The 25,514-nt window shown below is 42.3% G+C and overlaps 1 protein-coding gene across 2 annotated transcripts in view; it reads left to right on the forward strand.

The window, feature by feature from the left end:
- The window catches only part of LOC122794156 (endonuclease 4 homolog), a 1,200,618-nt gene that overhangs the window by 1,033,245 nt on the left and 141,859 nt on the right, over window positions 1-25,514 (forward strand). For both annotated transcript variants that reach the window (XM_044062356.1, XM_044062362.1), the window contains exon 7: window positions 6,414-6,545. In XM_044062356.1, the coding sequence (XP_043918291.1) occupies window positions 6,414-6,545 (132 nt within the window). The remainder of the gene's footprint in view (window positions 1-6,413; window positions 6,546-25,514) is intronic.

The following is a 25,514-nucleotide window of genomic DNA, read 5'->3' on the forward strand; positions in this document are numbered from 1 at the left end:
GAGTTACCAGATCCTTGACTATTGAGTCAACTCTTAGAGGTGTTTTATTGATGACAGTTGTAAGCCATAGCTTTGGTACAAGTCATTTGTCTGTGTTAGACCTTCCTGTGGAGTATTTGAATCTTGGAAGGGGGGGATTTTATTTCACATCATTTATTAAGAACTGTCCCTATTCTGAGCAGATGAAAACCGAATGTTTCTGTTTATCAGAATCTAACTTAAACAATACCCGCGTCAGTCTCCATTCAGGTTTCATATAGCAGCTGTTATTTGTAGGTGCTGAAATGAGGTGGAACTCATCACCCAGAGATGGCATATTTTCTTATCCCAATCTCTCGCATGTGCATATAAAATGTATACCACTAGTGTCATTTCATTGTGTGGTTGTACTCTACTCGACTAGTTTAATGTACTTCACTAAGGAATATAGGGATGATAGATACGGTTAAAGCTACCAACATAGAAATTTCACCAAACACAAATTAAAAGTCATGCTACTAAACGCTAGGAGTCCAAACATTAAACTGCACTCATTGCAAACTTTCTTAACCCTGGAAAATGCTGACATCTGTGTAGTCACAGAAACCTGGTTCAAAGCTATGGAGAGTACCACAGCCTTACCTGGTTACTCATCGTATCATACATTCAGACCCCAAACTGTGGGTAGTAAAGCCGAAGGAGGTGGAGTTTCAATGTATATTAAAGACATACACACCTCCAGGCTGGTCAAAAACAGTATGACACACTGGAGACACTCCAGGTGCAGTTAACTATTGACAGAGACCCCTGTACAAATCATAGCTAGCTACCAGCCCCCAAATCTGACTTAATATGCCCAGTCTGCCTATCTGGACCGCTTTAAATCTATCAAGATTCAACCCTTTACCATGATCCTGGGTGACTTTAACTACCCAAACATAGACTGGAAGAACTGCTTATGCCTGAATACAAATGCCCAGAGATTTCTCAATTTTGTCGGTGCAAATGTTTTGGAACATCTAGTCGATACGCCTACAAGAGGTGATAATATCTTGGACTTGGTATTAACCAACATGAGTAACCACTGCAGCATCCCTGCAGTATAATCCTCCCTGGTAAGATCCAACCATAAAGTGGTCACTTTTGAAGTCACCATCTTCCCCCAATCCCCCCTAGCTAGGGTCAAAGAAACTTCTCCAAAGCTGATTACAGCCTCCTGAGGGATGGTATAAACGGCTTCACAGCCCCCTCCCCTCTCTAGGAACTGGCACCAGTATCCAAAACTATACCAAAGCACTATACGAACATTTATATAGATGTATGGAATCAGGAATACGTGACAGGACTAAGTCATCCTCCGCAAGTAGGAGTAAACCGATCTGGTGGACATCTGCAATAAATGAACTCTATAACGAAAGAAAAAAATTGTTGTCCAGGACCAAGAAGAAGAAGGTGTCCAATTGGAAGCAGTCTCTGTTTAGCCTCGACAAGCATATAAGAGCACTAATAAAATCCTTCAAAGCAACTTTCGAGTCCAAATTGGCCACATGTACTGGAGACCGTCATAAGACCTTCTTCACATATGTCCACACTCTCAAAGGAAGCACTTAGATCTCTTCAGAACTGGTGGTCAAGGACACCACATATACAAATGATGTAGATGTAGCAAACTTACTGGCTGACAAATTCATTGAATATTTCACCCCTCTGTCCCCCCATCAGTAAATTAGGACACTCCCAGTACCTGCCCCCTTCCCCTTATATCTAGGGATCAGGTCATCACTGCTCTCTCAAAGGCAAAAAATACAGCCTCCATGGGACCTGATAACATCCCAGGCTGCATCCTACAAGAACTCAGGCAGGAACTTGCAGCACCATTAGGCTCCCTATTCAACCAAAGCTGAGTGAAGAGCCACTGTCATCCCTTTACACAAAGGTAGAGCATCCACCGATCTGGGAAATTATAGACCCATCAGCCTAACTAGCCTAATCTGCTAAGCCATGGAATGGATTAGCATGGAACTCAGTAACAAGGACATTGGCAACCTCCAAACACTCGATCCCACACAGTTTGTCTTCGTCAGTGGGAGGTCATGTCTGCTAAATTTGTTCAACTTTTTAGAGACCGTCACCAAGGCCATGGTCAAGAGGAAGACGATGCACACCACCTACCTTGATCTGGCTAAGGCCTTTGACACTATTCCCCACTCAGACGTAATTGATAAACTCTCTCAACTAGACATCAGTCCGTATGTTACCAGATGGGTAGATAACTGGCTCACTGATGGAACCCACCTAGTCAGAATAGAGGAAGCCACTTCAAGCAGTAGACCCATTTCATGCAGCGTACCCCAGGGTTCAGTCTTGGGCCTCTGTTGTTTGGGATATATGTTTCTGAAGTGCAGGCCAAAACTAGAGGTCTATGGCTGATCAAGTTTGTAGCTGACTGCAAACTGGGTGCTGTCATCAATTCCGCTAGTGACATGGACATCCTCCAAGAGGGTCTCACCCAAACAAATGACTGGTGCCACAAACATGGCCTCAAGCTGAATACATCCCATTGGAGAGAGTGACATCCCCACAAATTATCACATTAATAACGTCCTAGGCACAGAATCAGTCATGAGGAATTTGGGCACCCAGATTGATAGCAGCCTAACTTTTGACCACCACGTTGCTTCCATTGTACGGAAAGCTTTCTACATGGCCCACCTCATACGTAAGAGTATCTCATCCAGGGACAAGAAGGTCATAACATCCCTGTATTCTTCCCTTGTAGGCCCCGTTATTGAGTACAGTGCCCCATTTGGCATATACCACAGAGGTTCCTCACCAAGAGAATCCAGGGTCTCAGAAATCTACCATACACAACTAGGCTAAAAGCCCTATCCTACTAGTCAGTTTCATACAGACTCCTGATTGGTGACCTCTGTCTGGCATATAAGGCGATCTCGGACCCTTGATGGAACTGCTGCATATCCGGAAGTTAAGCTCCACTCGAGTAACCTGCACGCACAGCCTCGGCCTGGTCTGTGACATCAGTAGGACTTGTTGGTGGGACAGATTTGTGTCCCAGAGACTCCCCCATCTGTGGAATAGATTCCCTCTCTAGGTCAGGCAGAGTACCTCTTTACCCCTTTTTAAGCACAACCTTTTTTACTGGATGGGAAATAGAAAATACTTCCCTGGGATTCCACCTGTGTCCCTGCTGGACAGGGGTATCGAATGCTGATTTGTCTAAACATGGGCTAAACTCTTGGCTAGGCTTATAAGTGCCTCAGGGTCAGTAGCTTAGTAACTCCTTATGATAGTCATTGGGAAGGAATGGACTTGGCAGTAGAAATGATACCCAGCCTCATTTTTTTTAACTGGGAACTTTTTCATAATTTGGACTTTTCATTTTGATCTTGCTTCTAAAATGTTATGAACACATTTACTTAGGTTTTCCCCCACTTCTTTCTTGTCCTATTCCAGTTGTATTTATGTCATGTGGGGAAGGCTTACTTTTGCTGAGTGCAGGTGTTTGCCAGAAGTATTTATTAGTGTGTCTGTTGGTGCAGAGGGTTAAGGCTGTCAGCTGTAGTTCTTGTGGTGTAGAGTTTTAATTCCCTTAACCTTTATGTGCCTCTTGCTTGACCAATTCACTTAACCAGACAGTGCTTGGGGCAACTTGGAATTTGGGCCTGGCTCCTCAGTTTTCTTCTGGATTGCAACCCTTGTAACTACTTGTAAACCTATTTAATATGCTCACATGTTTCTCAACTTATGCTATTTCTTTTCTTTGCTTTTTTGGGGGTAGGGATGCTCATTAATGGATAATTTATGCAGTGATGATTATGTTCTTTGGCATCACCTAGTTTGCATATTTTAAAAGATCATGAATATCCAGTGTTGGGTAGCTTCCCATGTGCAGTATACCAGTATTGTTTCTGATTATTTAAAGCTCCTGGACTTGCTGTTATTTCTGTGACATTTTGCCCTTTTTTGGAGGAGATTGTGTGCTCCTGTGCTTTTTTTCTGTAGTTCTTTCCCTAGGGCCCTCATCTGCATCTTCCCCTTTGGTGGTTATACACTTTGGAAGTCATCTAAAGCATGATGCCCATTGCACAGGACCTCTTGAAGTAAGGTGCCACTTATACATGTCTAGTCACATTATCTGTCAAGTTTCTGCAAAATTTCTGTGATTTGCTAAACTTTCTAGATTTATATTTGTGTTACATTTACTTTTACAGATAATACCCAGTTTGAAGAGTCAGGAACCCTCTCCAACCCAGATTCTGAAAAGCTGTTGAGGGCCACAGATGGCACCCCCACCATCCCAATTCTGTGGCATAGAGAGAGACAGCCTTTACTCCCACCTAAATAAGCCAAGATTGAGTAGGATCTTAACTGCTGGAAGACACCAGATAGAGGAGGGTGGAAGTGACTGACAATGACTCATCCATCCTTTGGGGAGATGGTGGTTCCTCCTTGACCAACTGAAGCTGTGCAACAGTGGTTGTTGGTTCGGAGAGAATGAGCTTGCCATTCCTAAGCTGGGAATAGTAGCTGTCATGGACATATATGATGGAGCATGCACACACAGGGAGAGATACGTAAGACACCCTTACACTGATGTAGGTGCTCACATCAGCTACCAAGGTTATGGTTAAGGCCATATTCATACATTTTGCTGGGCTTATGGGGGGTAGGACTCATTTGTTGGCAGACAATGGGAGAAACAGCACACACAGAGAAGATGTCATGCCCCTGCAAATGCAGGTCTTAAGAAACTTTGTAGAGCTTTTAGAAGGAATGCTGGAAGAATATCTTGAGATATATGTCAGGTGGTCACTTTGAGTGCTAAATGACAGCTGTGGTATTTAGAACTGCAACCTCAAGTAATTACAGTCCTAGTCCTCAACTCTTAGTATAAAGTACACCTTTTATTTGGACCATAGAGACGCCACAAATACCCATTATAAATGGAGCTGTGTATCTTATGTCCACAAAGCATGAATTACTAGCTTTGACATCATAACACATTTGAGGGCATAGAACTCAAGCCCATAATAACCTCTACTGAAAACACTTCTCTCTTAGTTTGAAAAATGTTTTCTCAGTATTGCCAGTGTTGTCATTCAGTGCATTCATCTTGACTGTGTGTGTTTGAGGTATCATTGAGCATTTATGCCACCTTTTCCAAATATACCACTGTAAACCTCTTGGGAGATCATCAGATATGGCAGTGTTAGCAAAACCAAGAGATTGTCCCAATGTGTGGTTACCTGTTCAGTTACAGTCAGTATTAATAAGGAATTGAAGTTAGTAGTGAAAGAAATTTCAAGAGAAAGCATTACAGGAATGTTTGTGTGTGTGTGTGTGTGTAAAGATGGGGGAACCAAAGATACTTAACCTATCCAATTAGCATATTAATAAAGGCCAAGTATCACGTCTGTAAAATAGACTTAGCATTTTGTAAATGTCATTATACGTTAAATTTATTTATTTGTTTGTTTGTTTGTTGACCAGGTTGATCCAACTTGGTCAGAGCCTTTTTTCAGTGGAGACCTGGGGAGAAAAGCTCCACAATTACATACTCATTAAAACATAAAACTAAGTTGACAAAAGTACATAGCTAATTAACAAAGTCTCCTACAGTGATAAACAAAAGTGGGTAGCAAAGACTTTGAATGTTAAAAAGTAAAGGAAGGGTAGAACCAAGGAGTACAAAATGAAGGGTGCGCAAGGAAATTAGTGTTTAAGGAATGCAGCTTCCTTCTACCTCCCAAAGACTTTTGTGGTAGGCTGGTGATACCAAATTTACCTAGATGTGCATGGGGTGTGTGAATAATGTAGAAGAAAGACCTGGCTGTCTACTTCTTTTCCTTACACACTTGGTAAACTCTGTGGCTAACAGTGGCTGTTGACAGGGTACTTTTAAAGTCCATTGTAAGTCATTAATGTGGACGGTGGAAGGACTAGATTCTTTAGCTTGGACTTAATTTCTCCCCAGTGTTGCATGTTTCTGTTGTTGACTGGATTAGTTTCACTGTAATTACACACTGTAGTTAATGGTACAACTGCAATAATTAATTAACATTGAAGAGACAAGATTACTTATTTTGAGTAGGCTTACGTACTACAGTCATCAGATTTGAGTTTCATAGTCTCCTGTGATAATAGACTCTGAAGTTGTCTTGTAAGCAAAATATATGTTTAGTGATGTGTGTCTGTAATTGTCAGTGAAAACAGCAGCATTAAAATTTGCATTATATATTTTAGTGAAGCTCAGCATTGGCAGTGTGATCAAGATATATGCCAAAAGTGAACATGAGCCACAATAGATTGTGTCATTTAGAACGTGGGGAGCCGAGGTGAATTGATTTGATCAATAGTCATTAAAAGGACAGTGCAGCACTGCCTCACTCAAACTAACTTTTATTTCTTTTTAGTGCTTGAAAACATGAGCTGCCAAGGAAATACAGTTGGGGGAAAGTTTGAAGAGCTGCAGCAGATCATAAGTCTAGTGAAGGATAAATCTCGTGTTGGCGTTTGTATCGATACCTGTCACGCTTTTGCAGCAGGTATGTACTCCAATATATTCCCATCTCTATGTCACTCTTTAATATGTCTTTCATCGCATTCCTTCCACACAAAGACTTTCCGACTCTCACATAATTCAATTGTGTTCTGATAAGCTCTTCCAGCTGTGTGTTCTCTATCCACATGAGAAGTTGAGATCTGCGTATCAGTAGAGAAACAATAAAAGAATTGGCAGCAAAAAAGTCTGTTTATGCAAGATGTTTTTGAGTAGATAGGCTGAGGTTGTGCTTTTCTGCATACAGAGGCAAAAGTTTAATGCCCAGGAGTATGCTATTTTGCTTTTTGTCAAAAATGTGTATTTCTTTTCAGCTGAGGTCCGATGCTGTTTGGCTGAGATCTTGTTGCAGTGCATTTTGTTTGCCTTACCAATGGCACAAGCTTATAGTGAACTTTTTGTATTGTAAATGCCAGATTAAATCAGTTAGAAGCACCTTGTATGAGATTAGCATAGCTGCTGAGAGCCTTTAAGTGTGCTGTCATCATGGTCTGATTACCTTCTAGCATTAATGAATAAAACAGGCTGCAACTTGAAAATTGTTCCATTTTGTGGAAACTTACGTGAGGAGGAAATTATTTCTTGGATAATGCTGATGTATGGCAGAATAATTTCAATAGTTTATGATTGATACAACATTTAAAAAAGCTTTAATAGTTTGGTAAGTGCAGCACAGAGGAGCTGAGACATTGTTTTGTATGGGATGCTGGGAAAATCAATTTGGCCTGGATATTAAGGTACAGAATGAATGTTTTAAATAATCCTTTTAGCCATTATTTCTGGGAAGATGCAAAAGGTGTGGCATTCCTTCCTTCTCATAGAACTGAAACCATCAGTAATTAAGTAGTTGCTGAAATACTTCATTCCATTAGTTTTACACAGTCATTGGTTTTGGGGAAGCTGACCTCTGCATCAGCCAGATATTTGGCAACAGTCCTTGTTAATAGTTATCTTGACAAGTGGTGCCAAAATTAGTTACAGAACTTACCCTCTGAAAGCCATTCAGTAAACTGTCTTTTTACCAATCCTGAAAATGGAGACTGGGGGATATACTGCATTCCCAGGATGTGCACAGCCAGCTGAGATATTCAGACAGGATGAAGAATGTTAGAAGTTCCAGTCAGCTGTTCATCTCCAACACAGTGTGCAAGGGGAGAAGAGTTGTGTCCAAGCAGATGGTTGGCTCATTTTATCATGTTCTGTTACTCCTACAAAGGTAAGAAAATAGACCACAGCTCTAAAAGTATGGCCATTACTGTGTCCTCCCTCAAGGGAATGACTTCTGAGGCTTTCAAGCAACTGTCCATTATCCACTGTCCATATTTTTCCACCTCTAAAACTGGACATCTCTTCCAGGGCATGAGCTGGGTTTGCTATGACCATTATGCAGGGTGTGTTGCAACCTAGCTGTTCCATCCAGGCCCCCATATATCCCCATGAGCTCTAGAAATCATCCCCAAGGACAGAAGTACTGGAACAGTGAAGGGGAAAAAATGGTATAATTGTGTAAGAACTTCCCATATAGTAGAGCAGTTTTGCATTATTACTTTCCCATCCTTCATCCCCTCTGTTGTGTTTGGTTATCATGGACTTACTCACCCTTCCCCTTTTCATACATTACCTCAGGCCTGCTCCACAGTGTGAACTGAATTTGGAAGCCCGTCCTCTCTTTTACCACACCAGTCTGCTGGAATCTCAGAGTCTGTCTGTCTCCCTATTGGTTTTCCAAGGACTTTGCTTCTTAGCTTTCAAGGTTTATTGTTTCTAGGGAAGAAAACTCTAATGTGGTGTAGCTGGACATCACTCTTACATTAGGAGTGTCCTGATGTCTCTGATGGGTGGATGTCTGCCACACCTAGAGGGATGAAGGACACTGGAAACTAGACTGGACAGCCTGCCTTCTGCGGCTGAAGTCCAAGTAGTTAGGACTGTTGTAAAAGCAGTCTACTATTATAGTAAGTTCTTACTCAGTTGTACTTAGATGATATCTAAAGTAAGCATAATTTATTTGAATGTAACAGTAAAACAATTAGTTTAAAAAACATCACTCTCGGACACTACAGGAATTTAATTTAATTCTTCTGTTTATATTTATAACAAGACTTCAGAATAAATGCATCAGAAGAACATCAACAAGTCACATAAACATTCATATCTTGCACTTCTTCAGGTATTAAAACCAGTGCATAACTTAAATAGTACTCATATGATTCTTAACAATCAGTCAGCATTCAGTTTGGAGGTCATACTTTAATGAGTATAGCAACAATCACATGAGCTGTCAAGCTATTATATTATATTGTATTGTTTGGTAAACAATACGCAAAAACAGGAGGGCATAAGTTTAAGTGCAGTCACTTAAAGTGTAATAGATTTATCACTTCAAGGTAGCCTTCCATATCACTGTTGCAGTATTCATAATCTAATAGATCTCCTGCCAAGGTTAGTCCAACATCCAGCCAGTATACCAAACCTATAGTACTCATCGTTGCCATATGTCACACATACAATCCCTGCACAAGGCGTACGGCATAAAGGTGACATATGGACACATACACTTAGAACTTTGCCATCAGTCCGAATTCCTTTGTGGAAACATTGGTCTTACCCCCTTCTGTTATGCTGGTTACCAAGCTTCATTTCAGATAAGTTCCCCGTTGGGGTTTCTTCTCATCTTTCTTTTTTATTTTTGTGCTGTTGGGTTCATGTCATCCAGAAAGTAAATGTCAGTGATGGAGGCAGATTTCCCCACAAAGACTGCCACAATCAGTGTCTGGGTGCTTCCCAAAACCATATGCAGTGTTCTGTTTGCTAGGTGTTTGTCCGTAATACCCTTCATAGTCATCTCTACTCTTTACCTCAAAAGTCAACATCTTAAGCTGTTGGCTCAAGGTACTGTGGCAGAATCTTCCTGTACCGAGGCTCAGCCATCTGCCAAGAAAAAAGGCCAGAAAACTTAGATCTGATGCTGCTGCTGTTGATCCTCCCCCAGACGTCTCTCAGTCTCTCTGTGTCAAGACTAGTGAAAGCCCAAAGGATCATCTGATGGTTGCCTTGTATTCCTCTGCTGTGACCTCGTCAGAGGCTGTGATGGATCTGACTTCTCTCACATCTTCATAGGCTTTATTAATGTCTAATCCTAATGTTGAGGGGGAAACCACAGATGATTATATCCAAGGGGCCGAGGAGAATTCTGCAGATCTTAAAAAGGGAGGAGATTTCTACTGCACTTATTGAATGTCGCCAGGGGTCTGACCCTCTGAGGGTATTTTGTGCAGACATCTTGCTGAAAAAGAAACAGAACACCAAGCATATTTCCACTTATTGTTTAGAATACACAACATGAATGGCAGGATTTTACTCTGTTTTTTTTTTAATGCTTCAGTGGATTTAACACCTCCTCGAGGGGTGTCTGTGTCTGCCGCACCCTGGTCTTTCACTCCTTTAAAAGACCCAGGAAACTAGATTCTCCAGATGAGGGCCTGGATTCTAGAGAATACTCCTTTGCTTACTCTTCTAAAATTCCTTCCCCCATGGGCTGTATTTCAGAGGAAGAGGATTCTATTAGTCCAGATTTCCCTTTGAAGGAATTCTTCTTTGGGGATACTTACTGTTGCCTGTATGATGGACTTCTTTAATTGGGATTGTTCTCAAGTCTCTGACATTCAGACAAGGTATTACATGAGCTCCTTCAGATGGAGTCTCCTAGACCATTGACCATTCCCCCTGTTTTGGCTGCCCTCCTGATTACCTTTTCAGCTGCTTCTGTGTCCCCTGATTGTTAGCCCCCCACACCCAAGAAACTGAATAGATTTTACTAAGTTTCTGACTAATGCAAATTTCTTTATGAATGCCCTTCTGCTGATCATTCTGTAGGGTCTGACTCTTCTGACAAGCCCTCCAAGTTGTTGCCCTCTACCAGGTTGCTCCCTTCAGAAAAGGATAGTAGGGCTATGAAGAGGTTGGGAAAAAAGGTTTACACTGCTGTCACTTTGTCTTTTCAGGTCATCAACTACCAGGCTCATATGACCAGATGTGTTTTGGCCTTCCTTTCTCAGGCTTCCAAAGTGGTCTCTGACCTGCCCAACTCTGAAGGGAAGGTTTCTGCCATTTCCGTGTTGGGCAGTACCACTAAAGTTGCTTGTTACTCTGTTAAATGCAGCTATGATGCTGCTCATGCCTCCTCCAGGGCTGTGGCCTTTGGTTCAGCTATAAGGCGTTAGTCTTGGCTTCATCTTCAGGCTTTGCCTGTTGACGTTAAGGCCAGATGGTTGGGTGCTCCTTTGGATAATAAAAATCTTTCTAGTACTGCTGCTGCTGAACTTTTCAAGTCTCTTTGGGATAATGGTAAAGCCTTGCAGGAGTTGAAACATGTTTTTGTTTCTTCTCTTCCTAAGTTTCAGAGGAGTTATCCTTCCAAAATGTATTTTGCTGGTAGACCGCCTCATCCTCTACCTAAAGGAAAAATGGGTTCTAAATGTGAGCCCCCTAAATCTACTCAAACCCCTACCTCCCAGAAACCTGATTTACAGTATAAGCTGGATTCCATTTGACAGTGTGTTTCCCCTTTCCTCAGCCAGGTTTCCTTATCCTGTCATCTTTTCCCCTTTCTTCCCAATTGGTTAAGCATTACAACAGATTTTTGGGTTCTGTCCATCATCCTCCAGGGATATTTCATGGTTTGTAATCCCATCCTCCCTTTTTTGGCATCCCCTAACCTCCTTGGGAACAACTTTTCCCAGAAGTGCTCCATTCTGTATTTGATCCAGGCATTATTCAAACTATGTCTCCTGCTCAGGTACGGAGGGTTTTTTTTCCAGAATGTTTTTGGTTGCCATAAAGGAGGGCATTTGGTGACCAATTCTGGATCTTTCGCAGCTCAAAACCTTTCTCAAAATTCCTTATTTTCAGATGTTCTCTCTTCAGACTTTATTTCCCCTTCAACCCCTGGCTTTCCTGGTCACTTTGGATCTCAAGGATGTCTAACTTCTTATTCTCATCCATCTTCTATTCAGAATATTTTTATGTTTCTACGTTGCATTTTCAGTTCTCGGCTTTGCCTTTTGGCCTCTCTGCTGCCCCAAGAGTATTCACCAAATGCTTAGCTGCTGTCATTGCCTTTTGCTGGATGAGAGGCATTCATATCTTTCCCTACCTGGACAGCCTGTTCATTCAGAGTCTGGGCTCACCATAAACTTCTGGAAATCAACCCTGATGCCTTCTTAGGGACATATTTTCCTTGGTTGCAGGCTGTAGACCAATCCCCATGTTGGCATTTCTGCCTGACCCCAAGGCTCTGTTTCTCACTGCCTCTTCCAGTCTCTTCTTCCTCTGGCTTCAGTCAGGGCCAGGGAATTTCTCAGGGTCCTTGGGTTCTTGGCTTCCACCATTCCCATGCTCCCTCTAGCTAGACTCCACATGAGAAGTCTTCAGTGGTACCTCAGGTCACTGTGGGTCCAACATTGCCATCCCTTGGACTTTCCTATACCCTTACTTCCCTGTCTCAAGCTTGAGCTTCAGTGATGGGTTCATCAACTTTCTCTAAAAACCAGGGCTTCATTTCTAAGCTCCAGTCCCAGCTGAAGAGCTATTTACAGACTCCTCAGACAGGGGATGGGGGGGGGGGGCTCATTTAGCTCTGCAAAGATTCAGGGTCTCCTGCCTCTACATCAGAGGTTGGATCACATCAGTATGAAGGAGATGAGGGATCTGCTTATAGTTCTTTGCTTTTCATTCCCTGTTTCATTTTGGGCCCTTTAAAATTTTCACAGACAGTAACACAATGATGTGGTATGTCATCAAACAGGGGGAACAAGGTCTTATCTTCTTACAGACTAGTTCTTCCCTCGGAGCACAGTGTTAGTGTCAGACTCTTTGAGCAGGTCCATCACACAAGCTAACGAATGGATGTTTCACAGAGATGTGTTCATGGACATTGTCCATCAGTGGTGTATTCCTCAGGTAGATATTTTTTGCCACCACTCTGAACAGACAACTTCCTCTATTCTATCCCAGAGTCACAAGTTCTCTGACTTGGAAAGTGGGCAACCCTGTCTTTTCCTGTGAAGTGGTTGTTTCTGTACACCTTACCTCCCCTTCCTCTGTTACCACGAGTCTTGCACAAGATCAGGCAGGGCCCTCTCATAATCTTGATAATGACTCAGTTTTGGCCTAGACAGCATTGGTTCCTCCTCCTTTCTCACTTGGCCAGGGGCAGTCGCCACAAGTTACCTCACTAGGTGGATCTTCTCACACAAGACAAGGGGTCACTTATCCAGCCTCACTTGTCCACTGTTCACCTGTTGCTGTGGGTAATATGGTTTTGATCCTTTTCAGGCACCTATTTTCTGAGTATGTGCTTCTGATTTTGCAGAAGGCCAGGAAAACCACGACAAGGATGTCATAGATGTCCAAACTGAAAATATTTTCTGTCTGATGCCTCTCTCGCTCCCTCTGGTTCTCTGTAATTTGTGTGATCTACTCCATGCTGGGTTAGCATATTCTTCAGTTAAAGCTCACCTGTCAGTAATTTCTGCTTGTCTGCCCTTGATTCCTCCTCTGGCCTCTAGATTTTAGGTCAAGCAATTTCGTAATGGCGTCCTTCATATCAGGCTTCCCAAGAAGCCTGTTACATAAATTGACTCAGGCTCCTTTTAAGCCTGCTTCTTCGGCTTTCTTGCAGCATTGTACTTGGAAGACTGTTCTTTTGGCTCTCAATTCAGCCAAAAAATGACTGACCTTCAGGCTCTCATGGCTTTTCCTTCTTTCTTAATTTTCCACAGCGATAATGAGTTGTCCCTTAATCACAAAAACCAAGAACCGAAAACAGACTTACAGTAAAAACCTCGAAGAAACTGTTCCACGTACAGAAATCGGTTTATTGAGCACTTTCATCAGCCTCAATCAGCTGACTTCATCAGAATAAAAAAATCAATTAAATGAAGCCATTTTATATAAAAAACAAAGTCTCATGACTTAAAATTGATCTTGTTTAAAAACTGTAGTATCCGTTTAAAGCACCAATACACTGTAAAAAAACACCTGTGCACACATTTCAATTAAGTGATCAATCTTAACCCTCGTACACGTAAAAAATTGATTCAACATAAAAACCAGTGAACTCTTACAACCAAATAACTTGAAGTTGTTAACCCTAAATTAAACTACAGCAGCAACCTCCCATATAACTGTTGTTGATCTCCCCCCAAAAAAACACAGAGTCCACTACTAGCTCTGAAAGGACGTCAGTCTTAAAAAAAAACTACTGATACTAAGGGCATCATTAAGTCCAGGGAATTTACTGGTGTTGAATTTAATTTTCAATACAGTTCTCTAAACTCCAGGTAGTCCTCCCATGGGCCACCACATGGATCCTGCAAAACCTTTTCTATGACCAAAAACTTAAATTCATGTCCAGTGAAATGGGTAGTGTGTTTGAATAAGGCATTGTTACTTTTGCCAGTCCTGATGTCTCTGACATGCTCATAGATCCTTTCTTTCAGACATCTCTTAATTTTCCCTATGAAAAATCCCTGGCATTCACAGCACAAAGCCACATATACTACTCCCCTCGTGGAACAACAATGTTTTCCTTGGGTTTTAACATTAACTTTGTTAATTCTAATCTTAGTTTTAGTACAAATCATGGAGCATTGGGTGCAAAATCTGCATTTTTTCGTGCCTCCTTCCTGTGTACATAGCCCAGTACTGGCCTGTTCCAACAAATGTTTGAAGGTCACTCCTCTTCTAAAAATAATGTGCGGGATAGACCCTATTTTGTCCAAAATATCCGTCTGGGAATGGAAAATATACCAATTTTTTTTTTGATGACATCAAAAATCTGCTCATGATCCTGGGAAAATCTTGTAACAAAGGATAAATTGTAACTTTGATTGACTTGCCCACATAACAGGCTGTGCATGGGGAGCATGTTGCCAAATATACTACAAATTTTGTACAACAAATGGCGTAACATTTAATGTTAAAGAGCTTGACTGTGTATGGATGTTTATATTCAGAAGCACCACTTATTTATAAAGAGAATGATCATTGCATGGGAAGGTTCCAAGTTTTTTTGTGTGTGTGTAAAGAGTTAGCCTTAATCACTTCTGGTTTATCCTCATAACAGAGGTACAGTTTCATTTTCTTTGGCTTTTTATATCCCAAAACTAGCCACTTAGTAATAAACCTACAGATATTATTATTTTTATTGGTAAAAATTAGTTTCTCTGCAATATGTTAGCAGTGTTATAAAAACATATGATCTGAAGTTGTCAATTTTCATATTATCCTCAAAGGATGAGTTTGGGTCTGATCCCTCAGAACCGACTCGACCTCTTGCTAAATCTCTTGGTAACCAAAACCTCCTGGAGCCTCCCCATCTACCCACAATTCAACTGGTTTATTACCCCAGATCTCATTTGCCGCTATAAACTGCAGACATTTTTTGCTTACTATGTGTTTCTTCTATAATCTTTTACCAAGTACTCTTTTCCTGTTTTTAGTAAAATCTTACTTTTCTACATCTGTCGCACCTCTTCTGCTGTTTACCTCCTTTTTATTTGTATTTTGTGTACTTTTTAAGTACTATTGCTAGTACTTTACCCTCTACCCTTCGGCAGCTATTTTTTACCATTGCTGCTATTCTCCTTTTCATCTGTGTGTGTGTATGTGTGCGTATATATATATATATATATATATATATATATATATATATATATATATATATATAGGTCTACTTCTGTTCATCGAAATTACACTTTATCGAGGAAAGTACATTTAAGCGAAAATATTTACACTTTACCGATGCACAAAACCATACATTAAACACACTACATACACATTTTTGCAGGTGGCAGGCCTCCCTGCACCCCCGCTACTTAAATATACTAACTCCAGGCTCGCACTTCAGTGGGGAAAAGGGTATATTCCCTCAACCCCACTGTTACCGTGCTTCGGTAAAGTGTAATTCGCAAAAGTGCATTTTCACTTAAATGCACTTTCGTTGAAGTGGGTTCATACTCCTGTTCTTCGATAAAGTGTAATTTCGGCAAACAGAAGTAGACTCATATATATATATATATATATATATATATATATATATATATATATATATATATATATATATATATATATATATATATATAAATAAAGTCTATATCTTTTCACTATCCCTTCCTGTCATAGTTGCGTGTGGTGTGAATCTTTGCATGCGTGTGGACTGTGGCTTTTCTGCCTTCCCACTTTATTATGGCAGAGAAAAGCAAGGAGAAGAAGAAAACCTCTGCGGGATTTAAGAGATGTGTGAAGTGCTCTCTCAAGATCCCCTAATTGGACCAGCGCACGCTTTGTGTTTTCTGTCTAGGACCCCAGCATTTACAAGAAGACTACTCCATTTGTCACTCTTTTAGTCATCGGGTTCTGGTGGAGCATAAAAACAAGTTAATTTTGAAGAGGCTGTTACCCTCCTCCTTCAGTGAGGCCATTTCTGGGTCCTTGTCCCAAGGATCCTTCCAAACACAAATCCAGATCCTCCAAGTCTAGCTTCTTCGACCCCCTCTTCCAAGTATTTGGAGGCAAAGAAATGGAATTCATTGGTGCCGATACCATTGTCAGCACTGACTGTTAAAAAGTCTAAGTTGTGGGTTCCACCTGTTTCATCGGAACCAACAACTCAACTGACTGTACGGACAGTTTCCTCAGTACTGCCTTCAGGAAAGATTACTCCTTTGACACCTTCTTCATCTGTGCCATCTAAGGAATTCATTACAGTGCCTAAGTCCAAGTTTTTCCCGTCCATTGACCCTTTCCCAAACAGGCTGCCTTCCCCGTTCCTGTACCATCCTCCTTCTCCTGTGAAATCCACCCATTCTTCCAGAAGTTTCCCTGAAGAAAAGCTGTAAAGAGTGGTGAGGAAGATACTTTGGGCACAAGGAGTTACTGCTTCTACTAGGTCTCCTATCCCGATGGGTCAGTACTTCCATCCCTCCAAGCACCTTTACTCCTCTGACTTCTGAGGTAAGTTCATAGCCCTTGGTTCCGAGTTGGCAGACTGTCTCTGTTCCAGAGTTGTCTTCTTCATCAGCCCTGATTGTGTCCCTGAGTTCTCTGGCTCACTCAGAATCGGAGACCTCCTAGACCCATACCTGTCCTGTCAGTTTCGAGAAGTTTGAGTCAACCCAAATTTTTTTAGAGTTGTCTGTTCTCCTCGGAGCCTCGTCATTTATCAGCTCAGCTCCAGCTTTTGCCTCGGGAGAGATCTGCCCAGGTTGTGGTTAGACTGCAGTACCAAGTTCTGTTTTTTGGGCCCAGATTCTGTTCCTACCATGGGTGGACTGGTTTTTGAGGCAATGGAGAGGGCCTTATCTCTTCCAAGACAACAATCTGTCCCACCTCCCTGGCAACAGCCTTCCAAGTCACTCCTTGCACCAGAGTCTCATCTACTCCATCCAGCTGGACAGCAGGTGTCAAGGCCATCAGTGACACTGACATTTGGGAACGTTCCGGTTCATATACATCCCCAGAACATCTCATGGAAGAGGTTCATCGGAAGAGAAAGTGTAACAGGAAACACATTGATTCCCATGAAGAATCATACACTGAGGACTCAGATTTCAAGTAGGGCGAAGGATCCCCACGATCACCTTCTGATGATGTCTTCTTTGGAAATATTCTGGAAATTTTGAAACAGAGAGGTGGTTGACAGTCTAACAGTCCTACTTCGGAGGAATGTGTGTACCAGCAGGCATTTGGCACCCGACTATCTACCTTCTGGGTGATCAAACCCGCTGATGAACTCATTGAATTGATCTCTCTCTCGGAAGGTGTGGAAGGCCCCCTATTCTGTTGAGCCAGTACCCTGGAGATCAGACAAGATTATAACTGCACCCTCAGACAAGCCCTTCTGGACCAAAGGCTTCCAAGTAGATGCCATGGTCGTGGTAGCAGCAGCCACCAAAAATGAACTAGCAGATGAAAGTTCCTCTATTCATCCTCCTAACAGAGAGTCTAGGACATTGAATAGGAAAGGGAAGTGAGTTTATGAGTCCACATTCATCAGTACTCCCTTTGATGGCACGCTCTTGTTTGGGCCCAAAGTTAAAGACACACTCACTAGGTGTGAAAAGGACGGAAATACTCTTTCTGCAGTGGGCATGCATTTTTCCACTCCTCAGGAACACTTTTCCAGGGACCAGGTCACTGGTAGAAAAATGTGCTTCAAAAAGTCCCAACGGTCCTTTCCTGACACATGTAGTGACAGCTTTCCCAGGGGCAGAGCGTGGAGCTCCAGTGGTGGATGCCACCATCGTGGTAGCAGATCAGTAGAACTAAGGTTTTCAAGATTCATTCTTTGGTAAACCTTTCCAGTGCTTCTGAAAGGAGGCCCAAGTGCCCTCGTCTGGAGACAGTCAGGGGTCGCTTTTCCTTGCACCAGAGAGTGTGGATTCAGTTTACTTCAGACAAATGGGTGCAGGTAATTATATCCAGTGGTTATATTATTCCCATCTTACTAACCCCATCCTCTTACAAAAAAAATCCCGAATGTTCCACCCAATCAAAGGGATCGAGCAGTGCTAGAAATACCAAAGCTGCTATAAAGCAAGTCATCCAAGAGGTCCACTGAGACCAGATAGGATCTGGAATTTACTAAAGGTTCAAGGTTTTTTGTAGTACCAAAAAAGGACAGGTGCCTGGAGACTTATTATAGTTCTCAGCAAACTGAACAAATCAGTTTGTCAAACCAAATTCTGGATGGTCACGGTTCAGTCCATTCTTCCATTCCTGGAAAAGGATGACTGGATGTGCTCCATAGATTTCCAGGATGCATACTACCACCTAAAAATGTACAGGTGATCCAGGAGATCCCCACACTTCCAACTGGGAGCCATTCCCTACCAATTCAGAGTACTGCCCTTTGGTCTCACCACAGCCCTCAGGGTTTTAACCAAATGCATGGCAGTAGTAGCAGCTCACTTGAGAATGCACGGATTCCAAGTGTTTCCATACATAGATGGCTGGCTCCTCACTGCCACTACCAGGCATCAACTCGTAGAAGCCAGACAAAAGGTTCTTGAAATGTGCTCCTCCTTCGGAATAACTAGAGCCATCCCAAGTCCTAGAATTCATAGGTGCCATTTTAAACACAAAAACCACCATGGCCTCTCTTCCTCCACAAAGACTACGGACAATTCAGACACAAGTTTAGAGCATAATCAACAAGAACTAAGTGCCAGCCAAACTAATCCTTTGAACATTGGGCTCCATGGCAGCATCAGTAACTTTTGTACCCCTGGCTAATTCTTCTTCTTCTTCTTTCGGCTTTTCCCGGTTAGGGGTCGCCACAGCAGATCACCTGTCTGCGCATGATTGGCAGTGGAGTTTTATGGTGTCAAGTTGCCAGCCCGGCTCCCAGCCTTCCACAGAAGGCACTATTGTACCCCTGACTAAATACCATATGTGAATTCTTCAGTGGTTACTTGCAGCTTAATGGTCAATACTTACCCATCCCATGTCCACACCAATTTCCATCACCAACATTTGCAAGAAAGATTTAACGTAGTAGACTCATTCAGAACAAATTCATTAAGGGCATCCTTTTATTCCCTTTCATCCCAAGACCATAGTGACCACATATGCCTCCCTGCTGGGATGGTGCAGGGCAATGCAGTGGAAAGATGTACCAAGGCACTTGGTCCCCAATAGAAGCCTCTTTACACATCAGTGCTCTAGAGATGAGGGCAGTGCTCTTAGTGTTGCAAGTATTTCAGGATGCTCTCCCCTCCAGCACAATTGAGATTCATACAGACAACATGTCAGTAGTCTGGTATATCAACAAACAAGGAGGAACCAGGTCTTATCCACTATGTCGAGAAGCACTCAAGGTGTGGCAAAGAGCAATCGCATTAAACCTCTTTCTTATAGCAACAAACATTCTGGGGAAGTCCAGTGTGATAGCAGACAGATTAAGCAAGTCCATTCTTCTACCTCGTGAGTGGTCCCTCAATCAGAGAGTGTCCGAGAGAATTTTTCGGTCATGGGGCCAGCTTTGCTGCAGTCTGTTTGCCTCTCCCACCTGAACATCAAATGCAGCAGCTGTTTTGCCCTGATCCCCCAATGGGAGAAGACCTGAGGGGCACTCTTCTTCATAATTGGTCTCCTTTCCACCAATACCTTTGATTCCCAAATCTCTTCAGAAAGCCATCGGGTTGAAGACCAGTCATCCTCATAGACCCCTTTTTGCCTCAACAGATTTGGTTCCCCTTCCTTTGACCTCACCTAATCAAACAACCTTGGATACTGGATCTAATTCCAGATCTCCTGTCCTACCTGACAGGAATGGTACATTCCAACATTCACAATCTCAAGCTGATGGCTTGGTATCTCCACTTTCAGTAGTAGCCAGACAACTGATGCTCTCTTCTCCTGTTCAACGCATTCTATTATCATCTCATAAATCTTCCACTTGAAAGCTGTATTCTAGCAAATGGAAAAAGTTTGTATATTGTAGCCTGCAGAACAACACTGAACCCTTTTCAGCCTCAGTTCATGAAATCTTGAAATTCTTGGCATTCCTTTTTGAGAGCCGTCTCTCTCTGCCTCCACCATTAAAGTTCAACTAGCAGCCATCTCCAACTTCCATACCGGTTTCAAAGACTCTTCTGTGGCCTCTCTCAAACTCTGCAAGTCCTTCTTAAGAGGTGCACTACTGTTAAGACTTCCCTTTAAAGAACCCAGTCCACCATGGGACCACAACCTCGTACTACAGGCATACTCATACTCAACAATCGTTTGAACCTGCCCACACTTGTGATATTAAGTTGCTTTCCTGGAAGAATACTCTGTTAGTTGCGCTTACTTCTGCTAGAAGGATTTCACAGATTCAAGCCCTATCATCTAAACCTCCATATTTATTTTTTTCATAAGGACTGGGTTTCACTCAGAATCAACCTGTCCTTCCTTCTGAAAGTGGTCTCTGAGAACATCATCAGTGAATGTATTAATTTACCTGTTTTCTTCCCCAACTGTTCTAGCACAGGAGTATTGCTTACGTTCCTTGGTTGTGCACAGACAGTTGCATTTCAACCTACGCAGGATAAAGGATTGCAGAAAATCAGACCAACATTTTATTTCCTTTTCACTTACCAAAGTAGGAAAAGCTGTATCCAAAAATTACTTTAGCAAAATGCCTGGCTAGCTAGCTGCATTTTTTCCATATATTCCAAATTTGGTGTTACCATTCCAAGAACCCCAAAGGCTCATTCCATGAGGGCTGTAGCTACATCAGCAGTGTTTCAGGCTAGAGTATAGAGCATCCATGCATGAGATATGCACAGCAGTAACATGGGCTAACCCCCCCCCCATACATTTATCACTCATTACAAATTGGATCTGGTCTCCAGGGGTAGAGCATCATTTGGGTCAGTAGTGCTTAAGAATTTCCTTCCTTAGTCCGCCTAGGAAATAAGGAAGCTGGGGACTCTGTCCCATCCACTGAGGATAACATAAAAATTGACAACTTCAAATAAAGAAGTTATATAGTCACCATAATGTTCCGTCTGAGTTGTCCATTTTCATGTATCCTCAACTCCACACCCTCCATCCCCCTACCTATTTCTTTTGGAAGAACGGATAATTTCTACTTTATCTCAATCTGGCTGATGATTTTTGATTTGGGCTGACCCAGACATGGCTCCTGTTGGAATATAACATCTTTCTTCCTTCTCTGCTTATTTTGTCAGCAAAGTCGATTTGAGGTAATGAACCAGTTACATTGTGGGTAGAAGGGAAGGCTCGAGAGTTTTTGATTGCCATGAGCTTTAGCAAGTGGCTGAGTCGGATCAGAACCAAATCCATCCACTGAGGATACGTGAAAATCGAGAACACAGATGGAACGTTATGGTGAATACATAACTTCTTTTTACGTATTGCAAGTTGTTGTTAGTTCTACCATAATTGTTTTGTTAGCTCCACGCCTTTCTCTGCAAAATAAGGTTTCATTTTCTTCGACCTAGACAATGCCACCTCTTGTTTAACAGGTTCTAAAGTATTTAGACAGTGCCCATTGTAGAAATAGTTGGATAGTTTCATCAGTTTCATTTGTAGGGACGTCATATGATATAGTAGTATGACTTAACCCAAGTAACTAACCACGTGCTGTGTTAAGTCTTAGTCTGGGTTGCATGCTTATTCTGTGAATTGCACTACTCTTACAAACATCTTTCTTATAAATAGAAGTTAACATCTTCTTGTCTGTTTTATAGTAACACATAAGAAATTCATAACATCCCCAGAGTTGTTTTTAAACGTTAAGTAATTAGCACTGTTGTTGACAGCATTCACAGAAACGTCCAGGAAGATGATGTTTGCCTCTGTGAGAGCTGGATGGATCTGCAATTGCTCAGGTGTATTAAGAAAGTTCAACAGTTAGATAAGTGACCCATTTTCTTTCAAATTTTATTTCCTGGTCTATCCCCCTCCCGTTGTCTCATTTTTGTGAAAGACAACTTATATTTTCTTTTTTCCATATATACATTTACAAAAAAAAATGTTTTTTTCCTTGTCCCTCTAGCTTCACCTTTTCTTCTTTATCTTCCTTTTTTCTAAATATTAGATTAAAGGAAATATTTCTCATTATAAAAACAAAAACATTTTACTCTAGGAAAATGGCAGAGAAATATTCTGAAAAAAATAATGTGGCCTGTGGCTGTGCACACAAACTTCCAAATTCGGATGCACAAGACAAGTGTGTGTACTGTCTGGCCCCTTCGCACTTGGACACACCAACTGCTTTATCTGCAAGACATACAGCCAACAGGCCATCATGGAAGGACTTAAGTCGATTCTGAAGGGGCTGCTTTGACCTTCCCATGTTGACAAGACTCCTTCAGCATCAAAGAAAGCTTTCAACTACTCCATCATTGTCTTCTCCTTCATCATCCAAGAAGCTATCAGATAAACCTAAAGATAAACAGAGGGACTCCGACAAGGAGAGAGCAAAGACTCCATAAAAGAGGTCTCTAGACCGGTCTGTCTCTTCGGCTGTAGCACAAGACATTCTCAAACCTTCAGAGCCAACACTGTTCTAAGATCCAATATTCCTTGGATCTTTTATGCCTCCTAGGTTTACACCAAAACATATATCATTCAGGCCCTGCTCAACTGTTTTACAAGCGAGACTGCACCATTGTTCAAGACCACCTTCCTCTGCCTCATCTGTTAGGTGAGTTAGGTCTTTCAGAAGTCGTATCAAAGCTGACTTGGATAAGATGATGATGAGATTTTTACGGACTCAGATCCAGCTGGAGTCCTTCTTGCTCTGACCATTGTCAGATCTGCAGGTAATGTTGCTTCCTCTCATTTTTTAGTAACTCCTCCTTCGATTCAAAGACCCAGATCAGTGTCTTTGTATCCTTCTTTTACCTGAAGTAGATCTACATCCTAGCCAGGAGTACATATTTTATCAATTCTGGTGTGTTTTCTGATGATGTCACCTCAGACCCTGCTAGATCCGTCAGAGCTGACTCTGACAGGTAGAAGCAGATGTTCTCTGTGTTTCACTGTTGCAGTCATCACACTTGGGTTATCTGCCTGCAGGTAGCCCTCAGTTGGCCTGAATACCAGAGACTTAGTACTTTTGTGTCGGTTTCTGTCACTTCAGGTCATCAGGGGTATAAAAACAGCAGCCAACGCCATTACATCAGTCTTTCTTTCCGAGGAGCCCAAAGCAGAAGCAGTTCGCACGGGTGCCGGCCGGCTGCTACCCGAGTTTTCTTTTCCGAATTGAATCATCCTGAAGTCTTCTAAAAGCTAAGTACCCCATTGGGGATTCTTTTGTCTTGCTCTTATCGATGTCAGAAAAAGTTAACAATTGTCTCACCTGTGGAAAGCAAATACCACACCAATATTTCCATTTTTACTGCGTCACCTGTTTAGGCCCAGACCACAACGTTCCTCTCTGTCAGTTTTGCGCTTTGTTCAATGTTCGAACTATTCGTCGTCAGGCCCTTATTGTCGCTAAATACTTTCACTCTAGATCTCCGTATTCTGAAGTGGCTTCAGTAAGCATCTGACTATCGATCTTCCAAAAAAAGTAAGGATAAAGACAGAGACAAGATCGTACAGGTCCAAAACTGCCGTTTCCGTTAAGCTAGTCGCTAGTTTGCCGGTACTCAGTGAGGCACTTTCACAGCCTCTGATGCCCGCTTCGATGGATTTGCAGGCCGCTACCGAGACCCATTCGGAGTCCTGTATGCTGCAAGACTCTTCTTTGACTACAGAACCTGCAGATGTCTCTACCTTGGATGGGTCCGGAGCCGCTGTGCAGGCACTGGCTTGTGAGGAAGTTCTTCTCATTACCAATAATCGACTCAAACCAACGACTTTCGCGTCTTCAGTTTTGTCTAAAACTACCAAGTTTCTAAGGCCAAGAGTATGAGCTATGCCTAAAAAAAATGACGACCCCATCTCAAGCACCTGCTTCCTTGCCACAATCTCAAATGCTTAAAATGGCAGAAGACCTGATCATGCTGATTAGGGGAAGCCAGCCTTCCCCTGCTAAGAGAAAAAGAGATCTGTCCCCAGCAGCTTTAACTGACCAAGAGTCCAACCACTGATGTTTCTGAATATGAAGACACGCCTTTATCTGCTTATGAGGATTCAGATGCAGAGGAATCCATTCCCTCTGCCTCCCCTCCAGAGGTTTTTTTTTCTTTTGGTGAAACCCTTCATACTTTGAGAGCATTTCCACTGGGAATGCCAGGATTATCCTCAGTCCAAAATGAGACTCAGAGAATTTTTAGATTTGCCACAACATAGACCTTTAGCTATCCCTCCTGTTCTAGATGTTGTGGATGTCTTTATGGAATCCAGTCTGACTCCTGATACTTTACCCCCTGCTCCAAGGAAACCAGACAGGTACTACAGAGTCCCTGACTCTCTCAAATTTATTTTCAAAAATCCTACTGCTGACCCAGAGGTCATTTCCCAAGGGCCTAAAGGTATAAAAGCAACTACAGCTAAGAATCCCACCCCTTCGGACAGGGATTCCCGAGCTTTAGACAGATGGGGTAAAAAAGTATACACCTCTGCAACTCTAGCCATTAGGGCATTGAATTGCCAGTTTCACATGCTGAAATACCAGCAACATATTATGGAACTTATTAAGCAAAAATGATCTACCTTTACAGACTGTGCAGAAAATAAAGAATTACAGAAGCTTATGCACTTTGCAAGCCAAGTCCACAAGCATACCTTGCAGTGTGGGTTTGATGCCCTAGAAACGTCTTGCAGGGCAGCAGTCACTGGTTCTGTACTGAGATGGCATTCTTGGCTTAAGGAACAGACCTTGCCAGACCATGTCAAATCAAACTTACTAGACGCTCCTTTGAATAAGGACAATTTGTTTGGCACCAAATCAGAAGAGGTTCTAAAAAAGATGGAAGGAAAAGCTTAAGTGTATGCAGACAGTCAAAGATTTTTTGCAGGTGCAGCCTTCAAGATTCAGTACGCATTGCTCCTCAAAACATTGGTCCTTTCCGGCCCCTCAAGGCCATCTCAAACTAGACCCCCCCCCCCCAGATTACAGTCTCAGGGTATGCAGAGATCTAAGCAATGGAGTACCTCCACTTCTAAAACAGGGAGTGCTAGGCCACCCCCTTACGGAAAGAATTCACAATGACTTCTCAACTCCACTCCTCACCTCTGCCCAATTGCTCGTGCCCCTAGGAGGAAAACATGCCTACCATGCAAAAAACTGGACCTTAATCACCAAAGACCGATGGGTCCTCAACATTGTATCCCAGGGGAACAGATTTTACTTCCACACACTGCCAACCCCAAAAGGGTTCCCAGACCTTCCTCCAAACCAGTGGGCAGAGGCAGAAAACCAAGTTCAGTCCCTACTCTCCATAAGGGCAATTCAACCTGTTACTGCAGAACGGATAGGTCAAGGGTTTTA

Source organism: Protopterus annectens, chromosome 1.part0, assembly GCF_019279795.1.
Source record: "Protopterus annectens isolate FY-2018-M chromosome 1.part0, PAN1.0, whole genome shotgun sequence".
NCBI lineage: Eukaryota > Metazoa > Chordata > Ceratodontiformes > Protopteridae > Protopterus > Protopterus annectens.